The sequence below is a fragment of the Schistocerca nitens genome, chromosome 5, assembly GCF_023898315.1.
Source record: "Schistocerca nitens isolate TAMUIC-IGC-003100 chromosome 5, iqSchNite1.1, whole genome shotgun sequence".
Lineage (NCBI taxonomy): Eukaryota > Metazoa > Arthropoda > Insecta > Orthoptera > Acrididae > Schistocerca > Schistocerca nitens.
Window position 1 is genome coordinate 342705970 of NC_064618.1, and position 26529 is coordinate 342732498.

The following is a 26529-nucleotide window of genomic DNA, read 5'->3' on the forward strand; positions in this document are numbered from 1 at the left end:
ATGGCAAGAGCACACTATATTTTTGAAATCACCACAAAGGTGTAACACACCAACTGCTTTACGACGACGGCTAAAGATGTTGCCCATCTGTGTTAAGGATTCAGAGACAGCACTTTTATCTCCTCTAAGTGATCTAGTTCTACTTTAACCTCATCCTACAAGACAAAAGATGCATGCCAGGCTTTGAAAAGAAAATTAATGCTGCTGATTCTTCTAATGTAATGTGGGTGAAAAAATTATAAGAGAGTTCCAAGCCAAGGGAGAGACAAAGAATACACTTCTGCACGTGGTACAGTGTTCTGAATCATTGGACAATGTTGGAGGGAACACCCAAAGGCTGTACTCTATATGCATGCTGGCCAAACTTATTTTCCACTGTAGGTTCTGCCACAGCAAAGACAGGAAGGGTTCTGGTTCTGGCATGTATGTTAATTCCCCAACTACTTGGCCTAGTATTGAGATTTCATGATTTCAGTTTAGCTGCTACTGATTTTATGGGTGGAGACCCAATCCGAGATATGTGGGCTGATTAATAATTGAGACGGAGACCCATGTATCAGAAAGGAATAAAATGGGTATACAATGAACTGTTTCTGATATTGTAAGACTATGTGGGGCTATGCTTGACCCTGTGATGTCATTTATTTGCATCGGCACACTTGACTGTTGATGATGTGACTGGCTCTGACGTACATCTGCTACAGAACCTGGAAAAACACTGTTGACAGACATAATTATAATGTGGGCGACTATGTATAGCATGTACAGAAAAACAACCAGGATAATTGGGTAGTTAGCAAAAATTTTGCTGAAATTGAGTGGAAAAACTGTTAAGACACTGTGCCTGACTTTTATCCGGTGATGTGGAAACTTCTCCACTGTTGTCTGGGTTGCAGGACATTTTTGCAGGTTCACTGTCATGCTGTATTTGCCAGTTGAGATGGCAGCTCACAGTCTGTACGCTTGAGAAATCTTGAGAACCCAAGCTATGCAAACCTTTCATATTCTTCTCGGAGTATCATTGTAGGCTGTGTGTAGGATGGCTGTAAAAATTGGCTGTCAGCAATAATAATATTCGCCACACAAATTTATTTTACCTTTTCATATGTATTGGAGCTATTAAATCCACTATGACCAGTTCCAGTTTTCACATTAAATGAGTTACGTAGGTAGGTCCCTTCACCCTATCAGTAATCAGTACAATACTGATAGGATATTTACAATCACAGACAAACCCTCAACACAATAAACACGTGACAATTGTGGCTTTAGTTCACATAAACACTGGCTATATTACATAGTTTGAAGTACAACTCAGTGGGATGAGTTTTTACGCTCTCAAAGTACATAAACTATATCAAAATCATTCACACATTGCTTCAAAAGGGAAATTCATGAACTACACAAGAAGTCACTAATATAAACTAATCTCTTAATTGACCCACATGGATACACTGGGAGTATGAGCGATGGCATTAAACTACCCTACATGATATTACTCGATTATTACATGAGTGTGGTCTCAGAACAGACTCCAACATGAATCAGTGTAATCGCACTTTCCCAAACTTTCACATCAGTGTTGTTCGCTTAACTTCTGGTTGCTGACTTTTGTGTAAAAAGTGATAAGTGAAAAGATGATTTCAGAGTGTGGTTGATCTTGTAAAGAATGGAGTATGAACATATTGTAATTTCAGAAACTATGTTTTAGTTTGAAATACAGGTGGTTCAGATTTTGCTAATTTGAATGGTCTATACGGTTTACACTTTATGTAGTAGTTTAGAAATTTGTGGTAGTTTAGGTAAATGGCTAAGATTGCGGAACTATTTTGTAGATTTTCGTTGGGAATAACCCAGTTACGAGTACAAGTGTCAGCATTATTGAAAATTTATGCAAATTTTTAATTAATGGTGTAATTAGTGAAATGTGTTATTTGCTTCTTAAAATTTTGGACGACAAAAGAATAGGGGTAAAACCTGGACTCTGGCAAGTACAATGGGTAAATCTGCAGTGGAAAGTCTAGGTGCTTCTGAACTTGTACCTTAATTATCTGGTAAGCTAATTAGTTTCAGAGAAATCAAAGTACATTGCTATACAGTCTGAATGCTGGTCTTTCTAGTGAGTGGTGCCAGAATTTTCAACTTGACTGATAAGCCCAGTCATAGCTGCCTATCTTGTATTGTGGTAAAGTTTTCAGCTGTTAATAACCTTTAATTAACATGGTTTCCAGCAAAGCTAATTACACTTACACTATGTGATCAAAAGTATCCAGGCACCCCCAAAAACATACATTTTTATATTAGGTGCATTATGCTGCCACCTACTGCCAGGTACTCCATATCAGCGACCTCAGTAGTCATTAGACATCATGAGAGAGCAGAATGGTGTGATCTGCAGAACTTAAGGGCGTTGAACGTTTTCAGGTGATTGGGTGTCACTTGTCATACGTCTGTACACGAGATTTCCACACTCCTAAACGTCCGTAGGTCCACTGTTTCTGATGTGATAGTGAAGTGGAAACTTGAAGGGACACATACAGCACAAAAGCGTACAGGCCGACCTCGTCTGTTGACTGATAGAGACTGCTGACAGTTGAAGAGGGTTGTAATGTGTAATAGGCAGACGTCTATCCAGACACAGGAATTCCAAACTGCATTAGAATCCACTGCAAGTACTATGACAGTTAGGCGGGAGTTGAGAAAACTTGGATTTCATGGTTGAGTCGGCTGTTCATAAGCCACACATCACGCGAGTAAATGCCACCTCGCTTGGTTTAAGGAGTGTAAACATTGGACGATTGAATAGTGGAAAAACATTGTGTGGAGTGACGAATCACAGTTCACAGTGTGGCAATCCAATGGCAGGGTGTGGATATGGTGAATGCCCGGTGTAAATCATCTGTCAGCGTGTGTAGTGCCAACAGTAAAATTCGTAGGCGATGGTGTTATGGTGTGGTCATGTTTTTCATGGAGGGGACTTGCACCCCTTGTTGTTTTGCATGGCACTATCACAGCACAGGCACACATTGATGTTCACCTTCTTGTTTCCCACTGTTGAAGAGCAATTCGGGGGTGGCGATTTCATCTTTCACACGATCGAGCAGCTGTTCCTAATGCACGGCCTGTGGCAGAGTGGTTGCACGATAACAACATCCATGTAATGGACTGGCCCGCACAGAGTCCTGACCTGAGTTCTATAGAATACCTTTGGGATGTTTTGGAGCGCTGAATTCGTGCCATGCCTCACTGACTGACATTGATACCTCTCGTCAGTGCAGCACTCCATGAAGAATGGGCTACCATTCCCCAAGAAACCTTCCAGCACTGGATTTAATGTGTGCCTGCAAGAGTGGAAGCTGTCCTCAAGGTTAAGGGTGGGCCAACACTGTATTGAATTCCAGCATTACCAATGGAGGGTGCCACAAACTTGTAAGTCATTTTCAGCCAGGTGTCTGGATACTTTTGATCACATAGTGTCTGTAATCAGCCTATTGAAAAGAAAAACCTGAATTATAAATCTGAGGTAAAGTGTGATTAAAGTTTTGATTCAGGAACATACAACACATGCACTTCATAGATACTTGGATGAAAAGAGGAAAATGAATAGAAAACTAATTATTAGTAAGAGTGCAGTAAGATCAAATGGAAAATTTCCAACTTGCTGTCTTTTAACACATTTCACTCTATAGTACAATTTAATCGCCATGTCTTGTATCAGTGATTCTGCCTATGATAGTCCCCAGGAACACACAAACTTGAATTGTCTACTCATGTATTGTAGATCTGCAAGCCATGATGCATAACTATTTGCTGGTTCGCATACAAGCAGGTGAGTAGTGGGAGGGGTAACACTGATAGGTCAGAGAAAGAGAGCAATTTTTGTACAAGATAATTAAGCTGTGGGTTTGAACTTAATAAAATAATCTCACTGTTGCTCACTTTATTTTACTTACCTGAAAATGAAGCACTAAATGCCTTTGACACAATGCCCAGCCCTCTTAAGCTTCATGGAATGGCTGGAAAGCTTGGATTGCCGGAAGCAATTTTAGGCATGCGAGATCCATCAGCTTCTGTGCGAGTTCATGCAGCTGCTCAAGCTGTTGTCTCCAGATCTCAAACTATTGCTTGACCATCATGGTTGAAACACTAAACAAAATTGTGTGATAAGTCCTATTCTGGCACGGGGTGGGATGAAGTTTCAAAAATATCCTTGTCACCAATATTGTAATTCATCTCCTTCGACAACACCAGTAGCTCCACACATCAACTGTATGATGAGTGATTACACCCTTTCCATTATTTTTTCCCCACTTGGGACTTTCAGTGTCACATTAATATCAGTTATTTGTTCAGGCTAATTGGATAATTGAAGCATTTTTTCCATATAATCACCTTATTTACATCTAAGTTAAGTGTAGTGAATTACCTCATTGTATTTTTGCTAACAAAAGATATTTTTTATTTTTCTATGTGAGCCTCATATTAGTAATGCTCCTCTAATAGCATGTGGTCCCAGATTGATGGTGGTTGATATAGGCATATGGGCACATTTTGCACAAGATGAGAATTGTCCCCATATGTAAATAAAGCCATGCTGACTGCTACAATCTTTGAGTTGATGTATTTATTACAAAGATGTGAGAACAGCTCTCATAGATTGTACCCATATATGTTATAAAAATTTGTGCATTGAGAGTTGGGTCATCAGCCCAGCAATAAAGCATTTAATACTGTTAAAATGTTGTATTATAGTCATTGGAAAATAGAGACTTGAGATATGAATGTGGATTTTTTGGTTCCTTGTTTGCAAATATTTTAGACTGTGGTGACTAGTTACTCAGGCATGACGGGCATATACTCCTCAGACCATGACAACAAACACACACACACACACACACACACACACACACACACACAGAGAGAGAGAGAGAGAGAGAGAGAGAGAGAGAGAGAGAGAGAGAGAGGCAGGCTTGGGCAGTGAAACTTTTTTTAGTGTACATTTTCTCTTGACAAAGAAAATATTTCCTTGAAGAGAACTTTTGTCAGTGTTTCAATGCAAAAATGTATTCCTGCTTTTTACTTCGATACAAAGTAATCCAGAGAGTTTTTTGAAACTAAAAATGTAATAGGTAAGGTTAATTAAGGCCAAATTAAAGATGAGTGGTTATTAATTACAATAATGCTTTATCACATAAAGAGCTTTATATTTTTTGCTTAGATTGAATATATCTCTTTACAAGATCAAAGGATGTCTCATGTTGGAAACTGTTATCATTGTTATTTGTCAACTTCGTCATTGAAAAATGCAGTCACTAATTACCATCAAATAGATATCAAAAGTACAGACAGTACTTACTCAGATCTGTTTTTGAAATTGACTCAGTTTTCTTACATTACCTCAGTGCTTAGGAGACAAAAGGAAACTTGATTTACTACATTTAAGCCAGATTTTATATACGACATCACAATGAAAAGGGAACTACAATGCTCATTTGCCCTCCATGCTGCTTCTTAAACCAAGTTTTTTGCAAATATATTTTCAAAAAATAAGTTGCCTTTGCCATCCATCTTGCATGTTGCATTGCATCAGGAGGCTCGATTTTAAATCTGTTTGCCAGATCTCCTCTCAAAAATAATAACTCCATTTGGCTGAATGCTATAGTGATATTCTTTAAATTGGATGCCATTTTCGCAATTTCCATGTCACTAAACTACCCCAGTAATTACACCAGACAAGGAGGACCTACAGCTAAAGGTAGAATTTAATCTTCATGTCATAGAGGGAGGAAGACTAGGTTCAAGGCACACCAAAAATTTTGTGGTCTGACCAGGATTCAGTCCCATGATCTTTTGGATTCCAGGCACTTGCTTTACCACTAGACAACCAGGTGTCACCATAAGTTCATTAGAAAGTATCTTATGTAGACTTTCAATAGAGCTACTGCTCATTGAACAACACAACTTGTGAGCTGCAATTTCCAAATAATCATACCATGTAGTCAATTCAGTCATACAAAGTAGGTATTTTAGTCTTGTGATGAATTCTTCTCAGATTATCAGCCAAGTGCTGGCGTCATCTTGTTGCAATGTTTCAATGAATTTCGTACCCATCATCTTCTGGTGAAGTGTCGGGATGCTGTGTTCTGCATATCTATATAGCTGCTTGGCCGTCGTCCGCTACTGTAGGCCGACAAATGACAACGAAGCCACCACTCAGCTGATAACCCGAGAAGAATTCATCAGTGGAGTATGCCGAGAAAGACTGCAATCGCATATTTTAGTCTTTTCTTCTTTTCCTTGTTCCTGTGGTGCACTGTCTTCTTTTGTGACTAGTTTCTTATCCACACCTGACAAGTAGCAAAGACATCTTAGTTCTATTGCCCTCTATTTTCGTTCCGTTAAGGTGACAGCATGTGCGTTACGAAGTAAATTATTCAAAAGGTTTTTAAAGCCTCACTTATGGTACTTGTGAACTCGCCAGTCTTCCAAACTTTTAACACAGTTTGATAGTGACCTTAAATATTGTTCCCCCCCCCCCCCCCCCCCCCCTCCAGAAAGTAATGTGTTCCTGAATGACAAGATTAGCATTTTGGATTATGGTTAAAGTATTTCTAAATTCTACAGTTATCTTTGAAAAGCATGGCAATTGTCATTCAAATATGGTATCATATGGGTACATGCCATGCCTCCAGCACTACTTATATGAACATTTTGAGACATAAATTGGAATACGTTGATGTTTAGAGTAAGTTGAAACATTCTGTGGCAATGTATTAAAAAAGGAGTGTAAAAAATGTGTATTAAAAAAGGAGTGTCAAAAAAAGTGTATTAAAAAAAGGAGTGTCAAAAAAATAGAGGTCATCATGATATCCATTCTCTTCTCTTCTTTTTAGCGATACGAGGCCCTGTAGACCACGCACTGCATCGTGCATCTGCGATCTGCATCCACCTTCTTCTCTCTCTCTCTCTCTCTCTCTCTCTCTCTCTCTCTCTCTCTGATCATGTGAGTATTTCTAATGCTGCAACGTCCTTCTCTATGTCATCTTTTCACTGTGTTAGGTCGGCCCAATGGTCTTGTTGCGTGGAGAGTGCCTTCAAATACCTTCTTAGGAATTCTGTTGGTGTCCATTCTAGCCACATGCCCAGCCCATTGCATTCTCTTGCTTTTTAATTTCTTCAATATAGTAAGAGGCTTCATTAACTGGTTATTTCAGTATTCTTTCGAACACTCCATGAGCCATTCTCCAACACAGGTCCCCAGATTTTTCTCATCGCTTTTCTGTCAAAAACATTCAGTTTTTCTCTTTCTTTTCTAGTAAGTGTCCAGTACCTCTGGGCAGATAATGGTGAATGACAAAGCTTTACTTTTGATTGGGCATGCGTAGAGCATGCAGGCATCTTGATCCTGAGGCTATTCTTTCATTTATGTCCATTGTTATGATACTTTTACTGCTGAAGCGTGATCCAAGGTATTTAAACTGATGACCTTGGTGGTTAATTTCAAAGGGTGGATTTGGGTTTATGACTCAACCTATTTCCATATATTCTGTTATGTCTTGTTTTGTCAAAAGCCCCGTTTTGCTGGCACTGTGCCTGAGATCTTTACATGTCCTTCAGCTCTTCATCTGTTTTACTGAGTAAGACTATATCATCTATGTATGCTAAGAGTTTTAGTTGACTGTGTTTGAATCGTGGACCGTTGTATAGCTGTAAATTACTCCCTTGAAGTATTTTCTCTAGTGCAAAGTTGAAGAGAACACATGAAAGAGCGCCTTCCTGTTGTAACCCTGTTTTGACTGGAAAGTTGGGGAATATGGATCCTCTGTACTTCGCTACAGCCTGTGAGCCATCCATGCAGTGTTATATCATCCTAATGATTTTACTGGGTATCCTAAATTCTCTTAGTGTATTGTAGAGACTGTTTGTGTAGATGCTGTGCTACGCTGGCTGGAAATCAATGAACAGGCAGGGGATGTTTTTGTTAAATTCCCAGAATTTCTCAAAGGTCTGCCATAGAGTAAACATATTATCATTTGTGGAATGGTCAAAAACCAACCTGGTACTCTTGAATAATGTTTCCTGTTTAAGACTTAATTTTGTCAAGAATGATCATTGACAGAACTTTGTTATGTTCAGCAAACTGATTCCTCTGTAATTTCCACGTTCCATTTTGTTTTCTTTCTTGTGTACGGGGCAGATTATTACCGTTTTACAGTCTGTGGTCAGTGTTTAAGTTTTCCAAATCATTGTGATAAGATTATAAATTTCTTTGTGTAGTTTGTTTCCACCCACTTTTAACATGTCTGCTGATATCTGGTCCTCACCTGCAGCCTTGTTGTTCTTCAGCTTTTGAATGGCGTATAGCAATTTCTGTTCTGTCATTTTTTATTTGTCAGTATTACTGCTGCTACTCTTGAATTCTGAAAAATACTCTCTCCATCTTGCTAGAATATCTTCCAACTTTGTTGGCATGTTTTGATTTTTATCTTTTATGAATAGTTTTTCACTTTGATAACTTCTATTACTGTTCTTTGTATATTAAAACAGCTTTGTTGAGTCTCTGTTCCTGCTTTCCACATCTACAGATTCCAAGACTCCAATTTCCTTTTCTCTGTTCTTAGAACTCTCACTGTCTCTCTTCTCACTGTGTTGAAGGTCTCTCTGCTGTCCTCATTCTCCATATTTTTCAGCCACAGCATCCTGGCCTCTTTCCTCTTTTCGACTGCTTTCTGATACTTTTTGTTGAATCATTTCTGTTTCATCAGTTTCTTTTTCTTCCTAATGTTTTTTTTCTGCTGCATCTGTTACTACTGTCTTTATTCTTTCCCAAGCCTTCCCAACAGTATTTTCCTCGCCAACTTCTTGCAGTGCTGTAAACTGGTTATTTATTTCAATCACTTAGGTTTCTTTAACAGACAATTCCTTCTGTCGTTCTACATCGAACGTAGGTTTTGGTGTGTATTTTGGTTGTTGATTCCAAATCATCTTGATTTTCATCTTTCCTGACACTAGGAAGTGATCTTAGCTACAATCTGCTCCTCTGTACATTCTGACATCTCTTATGAATGAACTGCATCTTTGGTTTGCCATAGCATTGTCAATCTGATTTACAGTTTTGCCATCAGGAGAACACCATGTACACCTTTGTGAATTTCTTTTGTGAGGGAACGTCGGGGAGCAAATCCCCATGTTCTTTGACAGTGCGAAGTTGATCATTTTTAATCCATTTTCATTCGTGGTGCAGTACTTGCCATATTTTCCTATAATGGGGGTGAACAAATGCTCTTTACCTATTTTTCCATTAAAATTTTTTAGGGTGGTTCTCAAATTTCTTGTTGAAATACTTTTGACTACCCTATCTAATTCTACATAGTACTCATCTTTCTCATCCTCGGTTGAAGCTTCAGTCAGTGCACGAACATTTATGAATGTTATGTCATATCACTACAGTGAAAAATAGTTGTTTCAAATATGATAACTTTGCCAGAACCTTTACAGGCAGACATGATCCTGGCCATCTAGTACTGACACATTTCTTGTAGCATCTCCTCTAGTGACAATAAAATCAGCATTGTGAAACTCACGGCCACTAGACAGTACTCCAGTATCATCCAATATTACCCAGGTCTTTGACTATCAACTTTCATAGCTGAAATGAGGAATTCGCTACCTAAAAATCTTTGCTCCCTCCTCCCTAGCACTACTAAAAGTGATATCCATTGCCCACTCAACATAAACAATATACTTTGCCAACTCATTGCCATTAATTTACTTACCAGCTCCTACTACAGTACAATCAATGACTCAATGTGGGAATCAGAACTGTGAAGACCATAACTGGAATAACCCATGTACATATCTTTCTCCTTTGCTATGATGTTAGCCTTTGCTAGGGCTGTCCATCAGTTTTTGAGATAGTCTCACTGAACCATCTGGAAAGGATTGGACTTGTTTACTTCCTACAGAGTGGCTTTTCACTGTTGTAAGGAAATGTTAATTTGTTCACCACATCAAGCTTGTTTTCTGTTTCTAATCTTGTCTTGATATTCTTCCCTAATGTATGTCAGACTTCACCTGCGCTGCTCCTTTAAGTGAACAAACAGGGTTTAACATCTGTTACACTTTGATATAAGTGTAAACTTCATAGACCAGATCTCACACATACTGACTATTTGATGTGTTTCTTGCACGTACTTCAGCATTGAGTCGTCAACACTTACACTCAAAAAGAAAGAAGACTTGCTAGCTTGTGGAGTAATTATTTTTCGAGCTAGAGTGCACGCGCGCGCCCACACACACACACACACACACACACACACACACACACACACACACACACACACACACACACACACACACCTATGCCCCTACTTGGCACTGGCTGGACACCCAATTCCAGTGCTGAATTTCAGCAGGTGGGCTAAGGTGGGGTGGATTTTGTGTTAGCAGGGGCAGGGGAGGAGAGAGGTGAGAGGCATGTGTAGGATTTGAGAGTGGGTGGTCATGTGACTAGGACCTCCCGTCAGGTAGACCATTCACTGGGTGCAAGTCTTTCGATTTGACGTCACATCGGCATCTTGTGCGTTGATGGGGATGAAATGCTGATGACTAGGACAACACAACACCTAGTCCCTGAGCGGAGAAAATCTTCGACCTTGCCGGGAATCGAACCCGGCCCTTAGGATTGACATTCTGTTGGGCTAACCACTCAGCTATCGGGGTCGAGAGAGGCAGTGGGTTTGCTGGCTATAGGAATGTGAGAGGGAGGGTAGCAGATGCAAGGGCTAGACATGGGATTTGCAGTTGTCGGAGCAGGTGGGGCACGTGCTGAAGGCCAGATGTGTATGTGAATTGGGAAGGGGGGGGGGGGTGACAAGATAACTGGAGGGGAAACTGTTGGGTGGAGAGTGTGGGACCATGGACTACAGGAGATCAAGGCCAAGACAATTACGGGAGTGAAGAATGTGGCATAATTCAGGGAAGCTGGTGTTGTAGGGAAGGATCAAGATGGCCTGGGTTGTGAAGCAGCTGTCGAAATGAGCATGTTATGCTTGGCTGCATGGTACAGGTACTGTTGGTGGTTAGTGGGTTTAATGTGCACAGAGGTGGATGGAGCCAACAGAGATGTGGAAGCCGATGTCAGTGTATAGGAAGTTGGCGCGCTGGATTGAAGAGGAGCAGGTTAAGCATATAGGAGAGAACATGTTGAGGTTGTGAAGGAATGAGGATAGGGTGCCTTGGCCCTGAGTCCAGATCATGAAGATATCACCAGTGAACCTGAACCTGACTAAGGCTGTGAGAATTGGAAAGCCAAGAAAGGTTTCTAAAAAATTTATGGGTTTTTATGTTTGTATGTAATTCTGTACTCAAAATCATTCACAATACCACCACCTCAGATGTTTTCTGCATGTACTAAAGCAATAAGTAAAATTCACTTGGGTATGAAAATATGTGTATGTTACTCCCAAGTATACCTAGAGTGATATTACCTTGAAGTATTTTGAGTAAATTATGTTTTACCACAACTTCGTTATTTTAGGGATAACTCCACACACATGGCGTGAGCAGGTACAGATCATAAAGAAGGAAGATGCTATTGCTGCGGCAGGAGGAGTGAACAGCACTGTAACTGTCTCAACTGTTAAGTTGAAAGGTAAAATTACATATTTTGCAGTTTCTGAAAACTTTAGGAACGATCAGTATGTGTCATTTAATACCTTGCATCATATTACATGCACTTGTCCACATCACAGTTTTGTAGTGATCTCTTTTCAGTATATTCCGAATTACAAATGGAAGTCAGTATTATTAAAATTGTTTACAGGAAGTGCTGTGACAATTGTCATTCATATTTTGCTTTTATATTGGATTAATCATATATTAAGAGGACTGCCAGTTAATTTGGACCATTTGTTAGTATCTACACTCCTGGAAATTGAAATAAGAACACCGTGAATTCATTGTCCCAGGAAGGGGAAACTTTATTGACACATTCCTGGGGTCAGATACATCACATGATCACACTGACAGAACCACAGGCACATAGACACAGGCAACAGAGCATGCACAATGTCGGCACTAGTACAGTGTATATCCACCTTTCGCAGCAATGCAGGCTGCTATTCTCCCATGGAGACGATCGTAGAGATGCTGGATGTAGTCCTGTGGAACGGCTTGCCATGCCATTTCCACCTGGCGCCTCAGTTGGACCAGCGTTCGTGCTGGACGTGCAGACCACGTGAGACAACGCTTCATCCAGTCCCAAACATGCTCAATGGGGGACAGATCCGGAGATCTTGCTGGCCAGGGTAGTTGACGTACACCTTCTAGAGCACGTTGGGTGGCACGGGATACATGCGGACGTGCATTGTCCTGTTGGAACAGCAAGTTCCCTTGCCGGTCTAGGAATGGTAGAACGATGGGTTCGATGACGGTTTGGATGTACCGTGCACTATTCAGTGTCCCCTCGACGATCACCAGTGGTGTACGGCCAGTGTAGGAGATCGCTCCCCACACCATGATGCCGGGTGTTGGCCCTGTGTGCCTCGGTCGTATGCAGTCCTGATTGTGGCGCTCACCTGCACGGCGCCAAACACGCATACAACCATCATTGGCACCAAGGCAGAAGCGACTCTCATCGCTGAAGACGACACGTCTCCATTCGTCCCTCCATTCACACCTGTCGCGACACCACTGGAGGCGGGCTGCACGATGTTGGGGCGTGAGCGGAAGACGGCCTAACGGTGTGCGGGACCGTAGCCCAGCTTCATGGAGACGGTTGCGAATGGTCCTCGCCGATACCCCAGGAGCAACAGTGTCCCTAATTTGCTGGGAAGTAGCGGTGCGGTCCCCTACGGCACTGCGTAGGATCCTACGGTCTTGGCGTGCATCCGTGCATCGCTGCGGTCCGGTCCCAGGTCGACGGGCACGTGCACCTTCCGCCGACCACTGGCGACAACATCGATGTACTGTGGAGACCTCACGCCCCACGTGTTCAGCAATTCGGCGGTACGTCCACCTGGCCTCCCGCATGCCCACTATACGCCCTCGCTCAAAGTCCGTCAACTGCACATACGGTTCACGTCCACGCTGTCGCGGCATGCTACCAGTGTTAAAGACTGCGATGCGATGGAGCTCCGTATGCCACGGCAAACTGGCTGACACTGACGGCGGCGGTGCACAAATGCTGCGCAGCTAGCGCCATTCGACGGCCAACACCGCGGTTCCTGGTGTGTCCGCTGTGCCGTGCGTGTGATCATTGCTTGTACAGCCCTCTCGCAGTGTCCGGAGCAAGTATGGTGGGTCTGACACACCGGTGTCAATGTGTTCTTTTTTCCATTTCCAGGAGTGTATATGTTGCCTATTTTTGTACGTGTGGAAGAGACTAAAAGCTGAGTCAAGGCTGAATGCAGTGTGTCAGTTGTCAGTTGCGATGAATTTTGCATGCTTCTGAGTGGCTGAGTTTGTGCATTCACCTAGTATTCCATGTTGAAGACTCTTTTCTTTTTTAGCTTATCTCTTGAATCAGGAGCTCTTGGGAACCATATTGTCACTCCTGGACAACAAATTTGACATGTGGCTGTAAAAGCTTGTCAATAAATTGTTTAATTGTATTAAGGAGAGATGAACAGTGATTAACCAGAAAGAACAAGGCATTTCTAACTGCAACATACAGAATTGAACTTCACTTTCTGCCCTCTCTTTTTCTCTGAGAAACCAAGTGAGGTGGTGTGTAAGTCTGACCACCCATATTTGTGTTTTCTATGGTTTTGTTGTTGTTGTTGTTGTGGTCTTCAGTCCTGAGACTGGTTTGATGCAGCTCTCCATGCTACTCTATCCTGTGCAAGCTTCTGGTTTATATAAATAATTTTTAAAAAAATGCCAAGATGGTTCCTTTCAGAGATTTTATCGAATTTCGTTCCCTAAACTTCCTCAGTGTGAGGCTGTTTTGTGTGTCTAAGACCTCATTGTTGATCGGATGTTAAACTTTATTCTTCCTTACTTCCATGTTGTCCTTCCTTCACATCAGGCCTTGCTGCCCCACAATTCACAGCTGCCCATGCTGCCAGTCCCCCTCACCTTATTTTTCTTCTCCCTTTCTTTCACAGCCTCTCATACTGCCCTTCCCCCCTTTCAAAGATGCCTGTGTTGCCTTCTCTTCCTGGTCCCCTTCACAGCTGCCCACGCTATCTTCTCTTTGCCCTCCCATTCCCTGCTCCTTTGTCCCTCCTCATTTCTGTATGTCTTCCTTGTACACTGTGAGGTACTTTCGTGGATACAGAAGCCAGGAACAGATGTTGTTCATGAACAGTGTGTTCAGGGATTAATTTATTCTACATCTAGTATCAAATAGTGAAAACAATACATAACTTTGTTGTTGAAACCACAGCATCAGTTGCTAACAGTACATTTGAATGTTGAAATACGTACAGATACAAAAGATTTATAAATCTGTCACTCTTAAATACAATGTCTATTCAGAAGGTATCCAGACCTGGCCACAATGAAAATGTGTAAATGCTGTTCAGCTGGCAAATACAGAAAAAGGCTGTTGTGCACAAATGTTGGAGCTTAAGTACACCCACACTGGAGCATCTCATTGGCAGTGGCGTAATCGTTTGTGGCAGTGCCCTTGTGCGGTAGTGGCAACTGTAGGAAATGCGGTGGTGTACATGGCGGCATGCACCTTTGAAAGGGCGACTGAGCCAATAACGGCCGACACCACCAACTTGGAAGGTACGGGGGAATTCCGTGCAGTGGATCGTAAAGAGGCAGGTACTTGGCTGGGGACAGAGAAGACTAACCTGCATCCCAACATTATGTATTGTGAGCACCGGGGAAACTGCCCCAGAAAATCAGGGGCAGAATGCATCCAACAGAACAGGTAGGAGTATGGAGAGTGCTGCAGAGGGTGCTGGCGAGTAGCTGACGTTGACGGCGTCAATGTCCACAGGAGAGGTGATCTGCAGCATACATTGTGTCTTGCGAGTGCCAGGGAAACTGCCCCAGAACATCAGGAGCAGAACGCATCCAATGCAACAAGTAGGAGGATGGAGGGTGCTGATGACTAGCTGACGGTGATGACGTCAGTGTCCATTGAAGAGGCAACCTGCAGTGTTGGCGGCAAAAGCATCGCAGGGGACCAGATGTTGACTGCCATTGGTGAGACTGCTGCGGGTGGAGGCACCCATTCAGTAAACTGTGTAGGAGTTTGCATTTCAATGGATGGATGTGGTTTGCATCACAGTGGCCGGATGTCGTGCAATGAAGAAATGTCTAACAGTATGATCTAAGGCAGGATCACTGAATTCATAGGGCTGTAGCTGCCTGCACTGCTGTGAATGGTACACTGCACTCTGCCAGCTTAGCTGAGAACAATGACGGATTCTCATAAATGTGGCTTGTTGTACGCTCAATATTGAACAGTGATGTTTGGGCGAAACTTGGTGGTAAAGTTTGAAGCTGGAGCCGAGTAGTAAGGATGAAGCAAATGCAACAAGGTCTGATAGAATCTCCCAAACAAAAATTGTGCCACAAAAATATCAGGAATAGGCAAAGTATGATATGAACTAGGAAACATCAGTAAGACATCTTCATGTGAATGTGAAGCTTGAATTTCTGACATTTGTGCCTTAGGCGTTCAAATGAAATGTTTGGCCTTACTCTTAGACTGTGACGAGAATGGTGCTGTATTCCTTTAAAGATAAAGGAGGTCCATTGTCGGAAATAATTATTTGCGCCAAGCCTTCGAGAGAAAATACAGAAGCGAGTGCCTTATTGATGGTGCTAGTGGCAGTCATCAAACACATTGGGCAAGGGTATTTACTGTAATCATCGACAATAATCAACTAATGTGTGTGTCAAAAGGGGACAACAAAGTCTATGTAGAGGCTTTACCATGGAGTATCAGAATGTGGCCACAAGAAAAATTCGTAGCGAACAGCAGTCTAATTGTCCACGCAAGTGCAACATTGAGCCATCACACATTCTATTTGCTTATCTTAAACAAGCCAACTGTTGGCACACCAGCTGCTTAGTGCAGACTGTCCCCCAATGATCTTTTTGCAGAAGACTTAATGCCTGCTGTTGTAATGAGGCAGGGATTAACAATCTTGTCTGTTTGTTAGATGTGGGAAGCAGAATCACGTCATTCAGAAGAGATAAACTGTTGCAGTGCACAAACTATCTTCACACAAAGGATCAGGAATACATTTCTGAGAGCACAGCCAACCTTCGAGATTGTAACTTTTTAGCAATTGTGGCGATTGGTCATAATCCATTGCTTGTGTGATCCACTGTGAATCAATCAGAAAAAAATCCAGTGCATGTGAATCAGAAGAATCGATACATAAACAAGAAGCTTACAACGTTTTGAAAGCTGCATCTGTGCCAGCAGGTAAACGGGGCAATATGTCAGTGTTTGCATGTTGCGCCTTCGGGCAATACCAAATTTTATACAAGTAATTTGACAATAATAGCGAACAACATTGAAGCATTTGCACCATGAACTTGTTTTGATGGATGAAACAGTGCACTCAAAGGCTTATAGTCCTTGGTCTGGAAAAATTTTCTGTTATACAGGTAATGATTAAATTTGATGACACTACAGAGTATAGCCAGGGCTTTTTACTCCAGCTGACTATAATTAATGCCAGCACTGTTCAGAGTTTTGGAAGCAAATGTGATGGTGTGGTCTGTTTTGCCAATTTTGTGGGATATAAAACATCCCCAACACCATGGGATGAAGAGTCGACTGCTAGCTTAAGTGGTTTCAGCAAATCATAGTGCATTAGGCAAGGTTGACGAAGTAATGCATTTTTTAGTCTTTAAGAAGCTTGGTCATAGTCTTTTGTCCAATGGAATGGAACATATTTACGTCTGAGGCATTTCATTTTAGGCACGGCATTTTTACCACATTAGGAATGAACTTCATGTAATAAGCCAATTTCCAAGAACAGCTTTCCGTCATATGAATTCTTAGGAGATGGTAGTTGCTGAGTTGCTTGCAAATGTTTTCATTGAAGGACGAGCACCATTGGTGTGATGTCATGTCTTAGGTATTCAATTGTTATGTTGAAAAAAGAATGTTTCTGCAAGTTACTTTTGAAACCAGCCTCTGTTAAAACTTGAAAAAGACAGTCCAAATTTTTGCGGTGTCATTCTAGTGTTCGTTCAGGCATGATTATGTCATCAAGGTAATTAAAACAAGAAGGCATCTTGGACATAACTTGTATGAGAAATTTTTGAGACAATGCAGGCATGGAAGCACTTCCGAAAGGTAAGTATTGATATTCAAACAAGCTAACAGAGTATACAGAATAAAAATTTTCTTTGTCTCTTCTCTCTAATGGTAATTGAAGATAAGCTTCTGCAAGACCAATTTTTGAGAGTTGGCCTCCCACTAGGTGAGCAAAAATTTCCTCTATATGTGGGAGCAGGTAGGAATCAATGACTGTGTGTGAACTGAGAGTGCACTTGAAATCTGCACAGAGACGAATCTTCCTATTTGGCTTATGAATGATGACTAAGGGTGGATGCCCACCGACTTTTTGAAATAGTTTTTAAGACACAATAGATTCCAGTCTCTGAATCCCTGTAGCTACTTCATTGTGTGATGTGTGCAGCACAAGGCATGCACAGCAAAATTTGGGTTGGGCATTAGCTTTCAGCATAATGAGAGCATGAAAATCTTTTCCACATCCTAGAGTACTGTTGAACAAATTTTGATACTTGTCACAGAGTTGTAGAATTGCATCACGGGAAATTTTTGTATCAATAGCATGCACATTGTCCTGTGTGCCTAATCTGAGGGAATTAAACACATCCATGCCAAAAATATTTGGACTTTTGTGTGAGCAAACTATAGTGAAAGGTACTTCCTTACTCATGTTTTTGGATTTTGCAGTTATGCGGCACCTTCTATGACTGAAATGCTGTTGCCATTATAGGTGGTGAGATGTGGACTTGATGTCTGCTAATGTCGTTGGCCAGTTTTTTCGCATGTACATGTATCTAGGTTAAGCAACATGACAGGAGCTCTGGTATCTAATTCAAGAAGCACTGACTGGTTACGAATTTGCCATGCAATCCACAGTTTGCGATGTGTTCTCTGAATAAAATTGTCCATCCCATGTTGTAAAAACCTGTCTTCTGTCTCCGTCTGTGCACCAGAGTGCTTTCATGAATTTTGAGATTGGGAGAGCCTTTTTGAAGTATGTGGTATTCGAATCAAATGCATGTGTGTGCATTTTCTGCATCTTCATTTGTCTGATTTTTGTGCTGAATTTGAACACGAAATGATATTGGTTTCCATTTGTTCCTCCTCTGCTTTATTCCCACGTGAAACAGACAAGGGTTGCCTAGTCTTTTGCACGCAGGCTGTCCTGTGCGATGACAAAAATTGCATTCAGCTCACTTGAAGAAGCAATTCTTCCATTCATGATTGACATAGCATTTGACACATGTCTTTGCTTTGGATGCAACTGGAGCAGTGTAATTGGATTTGTGCCAGCCCAGAAAACACTGTCTGTAGTTGTGTGTTTGGCCTTGTTTACTTGATGCTGACTTATGAGTGCTGGGGTCAGGGCTGTGGCTGGGGCATGGGTTGTCTGCCTCAAGTCAATCACACTCAGCTAAATCGTGAACTTTGTATACATTGATAACTTGAAGCACTTCACCTAGGCTAAGGTTGTGATGTTTTAGAATTTAGGCACTCAGTCTCTGACCTGATAGATTCTGAATAACAGCATCCCAAAGCATTTCATCCTGATCAGTTGAATTTATAGTCTCTAGTTATGCTGTGCAATTCATTCTTTATAGGACTGATTACTACAAAGTTGCATGCAGAAAAATGTATACTATGCAGCAGAAACATGTATTTGACTCTCAAAAAATTCGTCTAATCTTGCAATTATAACCTCCTAGGGCTGTGTTTAGGGCTAACTGAGGGGAAACAATCTCACTGTGAGGTGATAGGTGTACTCTACTACATGTGGAAAGACAAATGCACAACGTTATCCATTTGTGATTTTGTAGGCACCAAAATGTTGGTGCAGCTGTGTTGTGTGTTCTTTCCATGTTTCCTTTGTCTCACCGAACTGTTAGAAGGGTGGAGTGGCTGCTGAATTCTGTCTGTACCTTCTGGTGCCTTTTGTTCCAGGGCTGCTTGTGCTTGTACGTGCAAGAAACTGCTGACAGCAGTTCTATTATTTGTTTACTTTGAAACTGACAGGAGAAGTTAGAAACTGTTCAGCACTTAGGTGTTACCCTTCCTGGTTTGCCATGATTCCTTAAATATCTCAATTTAAATATTGCAACTTATGTATTTCAGATTAAAACACACACACACACACACACACACAAAATAATTCAGTAGAAAGAAAAAAAGTTCTGCTCTGGTTTTCCAAGCTCCTTGTACCACTTCTTTTTTCTTGTTGCCAGTCTGTTATGTCTTCCTTGCTTGCTGTATGGTTGTTTCATGGATTTAGGAATGAGAAACAGATGCCATTCATGAACAGAGAATTCAGATATTAATTTATTCTACGTAATATCAAAGAGTGAAAATAATACATAACTTTGTTGCTTAATTCACAGCATCAGTTGCAAACAATATATTTGAATGTAGAATTAATACAGACACAAAAGGTTTATAAATTTGTCACTTTTCAATACAATGTCTATTCCAATGTCAAGCCCTGGCCACTGTGAAAGTCTGTAAATTCTTTTCAACTGGCACACACACAAAAAGGGGGTTGTTCAACAGTGTTCAGGCTTAAGTATACCTGCTGCTGGAACTGCAGAGAGGGGACGCTTGCATCTCATTGGCAGCAGTGTAATTGTTCGTGGCTGCACCCTTGTGCCACAGTGTGTAGGAAATGCAGTGGTGTAACTGGCGGCATTTGTATTTGCAGCACCCTTGTGCCACAGTGTCAGCTGTAGGAAGTGCAGTGGTGTAACTGGCTGCGTTTGTATTTGAATGTGCAGCTGACCAAATAATGGCCAAAACCACAGTTCCTTTCTATACTTTCTTTCCTCCCACCTCCTTTACTGTCTCAGTATCCATAACACATTTAATGACTTCCCTCACTCACTATCCTCCCTCTTACCGAGAACAAAAGTTCATTTCTAGTATATGAATTAATGTACCCTGTATTTATTTTGTGAAATTCTTTTTGTCAATATTACTATGACCTCTTCACCACCTCTTTTTTTCCCCCCTAGACAATGTAGGTTCATCTGTCATCACTAAGTCAGTCATTTCTGAAGCAGAAGCTCAAAGTACTTTAACAGAATGTATCAGTGCTACTAATCCAGGTGACATAATTATTGAGAAAAATATTATTACCAGTCAAAGAAATGACAAAGAATTCCAGGAATTAGACCATGGTGATCTTGGTAAGAAACTAATATTTGGTGTAGTTAACCAGTTTTGGTTTTAAATAATGTGATAACTAGACTAGTGTGTGCATGAGATGATCTGTGTGTAATTTATTAAATTTAGTGTAGTATTGACATTATACGTTTCAATGTTTTAATTTTTTCATATTAGATGTAAATGAGCCAGAGGTTTTAAGTGCTGATGGAAACAATGCTGTAACTGAAAAATTGGCCTCTAATATTAAAGTGAAAAGTGTTGGCTCCATGCAAAGAGCTTCAACTGAATTCCATGATCTGAAAAATGCAGATTCTGGTAAGAAACAAATACTTAATTGCATTTATTTATTTTGTGGCAGATCTATCAGCAGTGAAAGAGTAGGAAGAAATAATAGTTTAGTATTTTGGATGCGGGTCGTGTTGCAGTCAGTTTTACAGATATTGCTGTCTGCCTGGTAACCTGCTTCTAATGAGAACAACAGAGGTCGGTTATCTGTAAAATATATACAAACTTTGTATCAGAGTCACTCAAAAGATTTATGAATGATTGTAGTCCATATCATTGTTATATTTCAAAGAATGACACATAGCAGGAACCACTAAGTCACACTGGCTGTAGGAAGCTTCCACAGTGTCTCTCCATGACTGATAATTTGGGAAAGGCACACATGCAATTAAATACATTCCCCCTTCCATAATCTGACATCTAGCTCATTAACTTCCGTTACATGATTCACATTTATTTTAGTCAAACTGAAGTTTTGTTTTTGACCATATGAGTATTCAAAATGCAGATTTTCGTATCATATTTCTTATTATTATACTATACCAAAATGGGCATACTTACAAGTGCTGAGAGTAGGAAGTAGTTACTCAAATCTAAATTGGGAGATGACACAAGGTGCAGAAATTGACACTAGAGTTGCTAGATCCCAAATGGGGTAATAGTATATGGGGAGTTACAAGAACTATATTGAGTGGCACATAGCATGAGCTAAATGAAATGCTTTTGGTAAAGGTCCTTTTTGGGAGACTACTTTAACATGTGAGAAAAGAGAAATACTGTATCAGGGCTGGACCACTATCATTGATCTGGTGACCTTTCTAGTGGTGTGGATATGCTTATTAAAGAATAGGGGAGAAAACTGCCCCAATGAAAACAGCGAAGGTAATTGTTATCTATCACAGTTTCAAAAGTGAAGAGGAAGTAAATTCTTTTAGGCAGATAAAAGAAACAACAATCTGAAAACAAAATAAGAAATGGTCAACAAAATAAAACCTCACAGGTATTTATCCCCTATACCACAAATAATCTAGAGAATCAAGTACCCTCTAGTATGTCTTTCCTGAATCAAGTGTTTTCAAATGGATCTTACTCTATTCACATGTCAGGAAATGAGGAACGTTCAGTGTAGGGGTCAGGATAGTGGTCATTATGGTACAGTCATAGGCCCTAATGTGGGGAGTCAGGTCAAAAAAAATGAGGAATATATAAGACTAAAAAGAAGTGAAGAAAGGAATAGTTACTGTGAAAAAATGCTGAGACCAAAGAAATTAATGTAAATTAAGGCCATGTGGGTGACAAGAACCAAGGACATCATGTGTACCTTGCTGCTCTTCTCAGGAAAGAAAGAAAGAAAGAAATACCTTGTTTCCATACATTGGACTAGGAGTGAACATTGCTTTGTTAATGTTGATTGTTAAAGTTATATGTATATAATTAACTGTTTGAGGATAGATCACAATCCACCAAATAGGAAGGTACTGCATAGTAGATGAGCAAATAGAAAAGATGGAGAATAGCTTGCTTATTTTTCAGATCTTTAAACTTGAACACTCACCCCACCCACAAAGACACACCTGGTGTTAGTAGTATGTCCTCAGAATCCTATTATATTCCATCCTAAGTTTTTATTAAGTGGGTGGTGGTGGTGGTGGTGGTGGTGGCGTCGGCGGTGGCAGTGGCGATGATGACATGTCTAAAAAGTTGCAAATAATGGTTCTGATATCCATCTGGGCATCCAGATTTAGGTTTTCCTTGATGTTCATAAATTGATCACAGTAAGTTTCTTTGAAAGGGCCTGACCTAATTCCTTTCCCATCCTTCCTCAGTCTCAACTTATGTGTTGTCTTCAGGACATTAAATGCTAGTCTTCCTTCCCTTTTCAGGAACGACTGTTACTGAATCTTTGGACATGTGTTATGTTGTAGTGGTCTCCACATAAGAAGGTGAATGGTGGGGTGATGCACAGTGGCTAGCAGCAGTGTCCCACATGACACTCCAACCAATAGTGTCACTGTGCTGCAGCTGCCTGTAGCACTTGCTTCGGAGTGTGCATGGTGCATTAAGCGTTGATTTTCATGTACTGTGAGGTCACTTAGTCCTATAGAGTAAATTATGGGTGACTTAAAGCAAACATAAGAAGTATTAGGTTGTGAAGCAACAGTGATAGTTCCCCAAACATACAGATTCTAACTAGGGAGACTCTGAATAAGAATCAGTAGCCTGATATAGCTCTCTCTCATCTTACCAGTTACCAGGGAAGGTAACAGGTGGAATGTGAGGCATGGGATAAAGGCAGGGAGTACTCTGGTGACACAAGCATTCTCCATCTCTCTTTGTGCAGGACGTAACATGCTGCTGCCATCGTAAGTGCACACTATAGTGTTGGCATATGTAATTATTTAAAATTGATTAGTTTGTAAATAGAACTTGTTGAAATGTTTTTATCATTTGCTGAAGTTAAATATATTTGCCTGCAAAACCTGACACACTTATTCAAAAGGTGTTCGATGCTCTTTTGTACAATATGTGTTCTAAAATGAAAACACCTACTTCTGTTAAAAATGTAAAAATAGACTAGTCTCCATGGTAGGTTTCTGTCCAGCAGTGTGACTGATGGAAATGACAATTTTTTTTCCACTTTTGATGTTTTTGTTTTGCTCAGCAACTTCAGGATTGGTTTGGTGCAGTTCTCCATTTCTTTCACCTGCCAGTTACCCTCTTCCTTTCAGTATATCTGCTGCATTGCCTTACATGGGCTCCTATTCCCTAAAACCCAACAGCCTGCTCTCAATCCAGCCTCAATTTTTCACTTCCATTCTGCAGTAACATTCTTTTGTGAATATTTTTTAGTCTTGTGATAGTTGATTTACGATATTAATTTTCACATCTATCTGATCTTGCCTTCTGTTGGTATGTCATCAGTATCTGTGCCTTCCTTCCTTTCAAGTTTGAGCAAAACTTTTTGCAATTTAAAAATAAATATTGAATATCCCCTAATATCTTCTTGCACTTTGTCCTCAGTTTCAGTAGATCTGTTTTTTTTTTCTGTTCAACTACAAAGCTTCTGTATGTGTTGTTCTTATCTTCTCACCTTATTTTCTTCTTCCATCACCCAATTATCCTTCTCATCTCTCATCATTGGTCTCCACCTTTTATGCTCCATAATATGATCATCAGTGTGCAGCATCTACATTAACCTGTTTTGATTTTGTATGTATCTTATGACATCTTTCCTCCATCCATTCTTCATTAGATTTTGTACATTTTTGATTGATTTCATACCTGAATTACCTATATTGTAGCTGTTCCCTACAACATTTTTACATTTTTGTTGCTTCTGTATTTGAGTATCTTACCTGATACCCATAACTGCCTGCTTTTTATCTTGTTCTATCGTAGTAGACTTCTTTCAAGGTATTCCATCAGTGTTCCACAGCAATAACTCATAGTTTTTTTATTTGTAATCTTACAAGCAGTCAGAGTTTTTAGTTCCTTCAGCTTGTTTTAAGTCTCTCAACATTTCAACTGCTTTCTCATTAACTTCTTAAATGTAAACTGTTATTAGGTTATGATCATTATGAATATATAACTTCTTGGATAACTCCTGTAGTTTATAATCAATCTTTCCTTTTCATCGTATCCGCTAAGTCTCCTATGAACTGTGGTTCAGGGTGACTTCTTCAAACTCTACCCCTTTTCCTAAAGCTCTGCATTTCCTTTCCCTTCACCCCTGTTGCTTCCCTTTCAACCCTTCCATCAGAAGAAGGAGCCACTGGCTTCAAAAGCTTGCATTAGTAAAACCTTTTTTTGTATGCGTGTTCTCCTGCTAACGGATGGTGAGTAGATTTTTTTGTGTGTCCAATTACATTATATTGTTAAAAATTGATTATTTTCATTGTCATACATTAGTTAAGTTTCACTGTCACCTAAATCTGTGATTGGCGTGTGTAGTTGGATGAATGCTTCTATTTGCTGCAGATAACGCTTCATTCTGTTAGTAATTTTCTTTTTTGTTATTGTCATAGTTTTGAACTACCATTTTCTAACCAATGAGGAAGAATTCTGTGATCCCCATTCCAAAATTCCTCCCTCTTCTGACCATTGCGTCATTGATTTCTAAAATATCTGTCTCCATCCTGTGTATTTTAGCTTCTAGATTTTTCTACTTTCCCTGTACTACCTTGGCAATTTAGGATTCCACATGCCCTTGCAAATTGGTATTCTCCACATCTCATGACTGGACCCTTGATTTTCATGTAGTTGAATATTGTTTTCCTTTGCTCCTATGCACATGAAACGTGTGAATGTTCACAAATTATGTTGTCAGTGTTGATACATTTTATTTTATTGTTACATATTTTTATGTATTTCGCTATAATTAAATGCTTTTACATATTTTAACTGTATGCTACACAAAATTACATAATGCTTTTTCACCCTTCTTCTTACTTACCAAAAAATCTGAATCCAACATACCATAAAAGTTTGACAGGAAGTACATTATCTTTAAAAATTATGTGGAGGGTATTCTGCCATCTTCCAAATGTAACATTTTACTGTGAACTAACCTGAACAGAGATACTAACTGGATATGGAAGCATTGGGCTAAACCCTATATTTAAATATTATGCAGTACATACTAATATTTGATTTCTTATAGTCATAGCTTTCAGAATGGGGACAATTGTCCAGTACTATTAAAATCTACCCCTGTTTTAATCCCTTGAGCCAGATAATGTACTTAAATTTGGTAATGAAAAATTGAACTTAATTGAAGCTGAATGAATGTAATACTATTAACAGAATTTTGATACCTGAAGTTAACTTTTAACTGTAAGCAAAATAACAGAAGTATTGAGTCACTGAGAGACACACACAGAAAAGGGAATGAAAACTTTTCTGGCTTTTGGAAGAAATCCTTTGACAAGCTATAGCAACAGACACACACCTTTTTGCTGGCTGTTTGCCAAAGGATATCTTCTGAAATTGTGTGTGTATTTGTGTGCGCCTCTCAATGCTTCTGCTCTTCAGCAAGTGTTCTCCTTCACTCCTAAATTATTTATGTTCAACCAAAACTTTCCATACTATATTTGCAAGCAAAATAAGACATTTTTCAGTTTGAACAAAACAACATTGCTAATTTATTTATTTTTCAGAGAAAAAATGCAATTCAGATACTCCAAAAAGAAAGTTATTTCATAATCGAAATAAAACTAGGGAATATATACTCCAACAGAAACAAAAACGAAAAGAAAGATTTGCCACTGAACAAAGCAAAAAGAACATGGAGAATGAAATGAAGAAAGTTAAGCTTCAAACGCTGAGGGAAAAATCCCAAAGAATTGTTAAAACCAATGTTAAGAAATCATTATCTAAGAAAAGAAGTCCAGAAAAAATAAATAATTTGGTAAGTCCAAATAATAAATTCTTTGTTTGAATACATCTATTTGGCCTGATAGAAATAGGTAAAACATGTATTATGTTATCTGAAAGTGTAGAGAAGTTTCAAGAAAGTAAAATCTTTTTTATTATTATTATTATTATTATTATTATTATAAAAAGAAAGAAGGCCTGCTCACACAAATTTAAAGGAACCTGAATTCCACTCTGTTACCTGAATGTCGTTGTCTCTGTACTAGACATTTGCTTTATGAGGTCTGTTCAAAAAATTCCGGAACTTTGTCCACAAAATTTTTCTACATTTGCAATTTACTTATTGTGAATCGTCTGCTTAAAAATACTCTCCTCCACAATTGATAAAATGCTCGCAGTGCTGTTTCCACTTTTGGAAGCAGTCTTGGTACGCCTCTTGCTGGATTGTGAAACGTGCTGTCTGCGAATTTTCTTTTATCTCGTCTATTGCTGCAAAT

General features: G+C 40.0%; 1 protein-coding gene across 1 annotated transcript in view; it reads left to right on the plus strand.

The window, feature by feature from the left end:
- LOC126260433 (uncharacterized) overlaps window positions 1-26529 on the plus strand; it is a 195648-nt gene that overhangs the window by 62541 nt on the left and 106578 nt on the right. The window contains exons 4-7 of the mRNA XM_049957762.1: window positions 11540-11653; window positions 20221-20394; window positions 20549-20689; window positions 25816-26066. Of these exons, the coding sequence (XP_049813719.1) occupies window positions 11540-11653; window positions 20221-20394; window positions 20549-20689; window positions 25816-26066 (680 nt within the window). The remainder of the gene's footprint in view (window positions 1-11539; window positions 11654-20220; window positions 20395-20548; window positions 20690-25815; window positions 26067-26529) is intronic.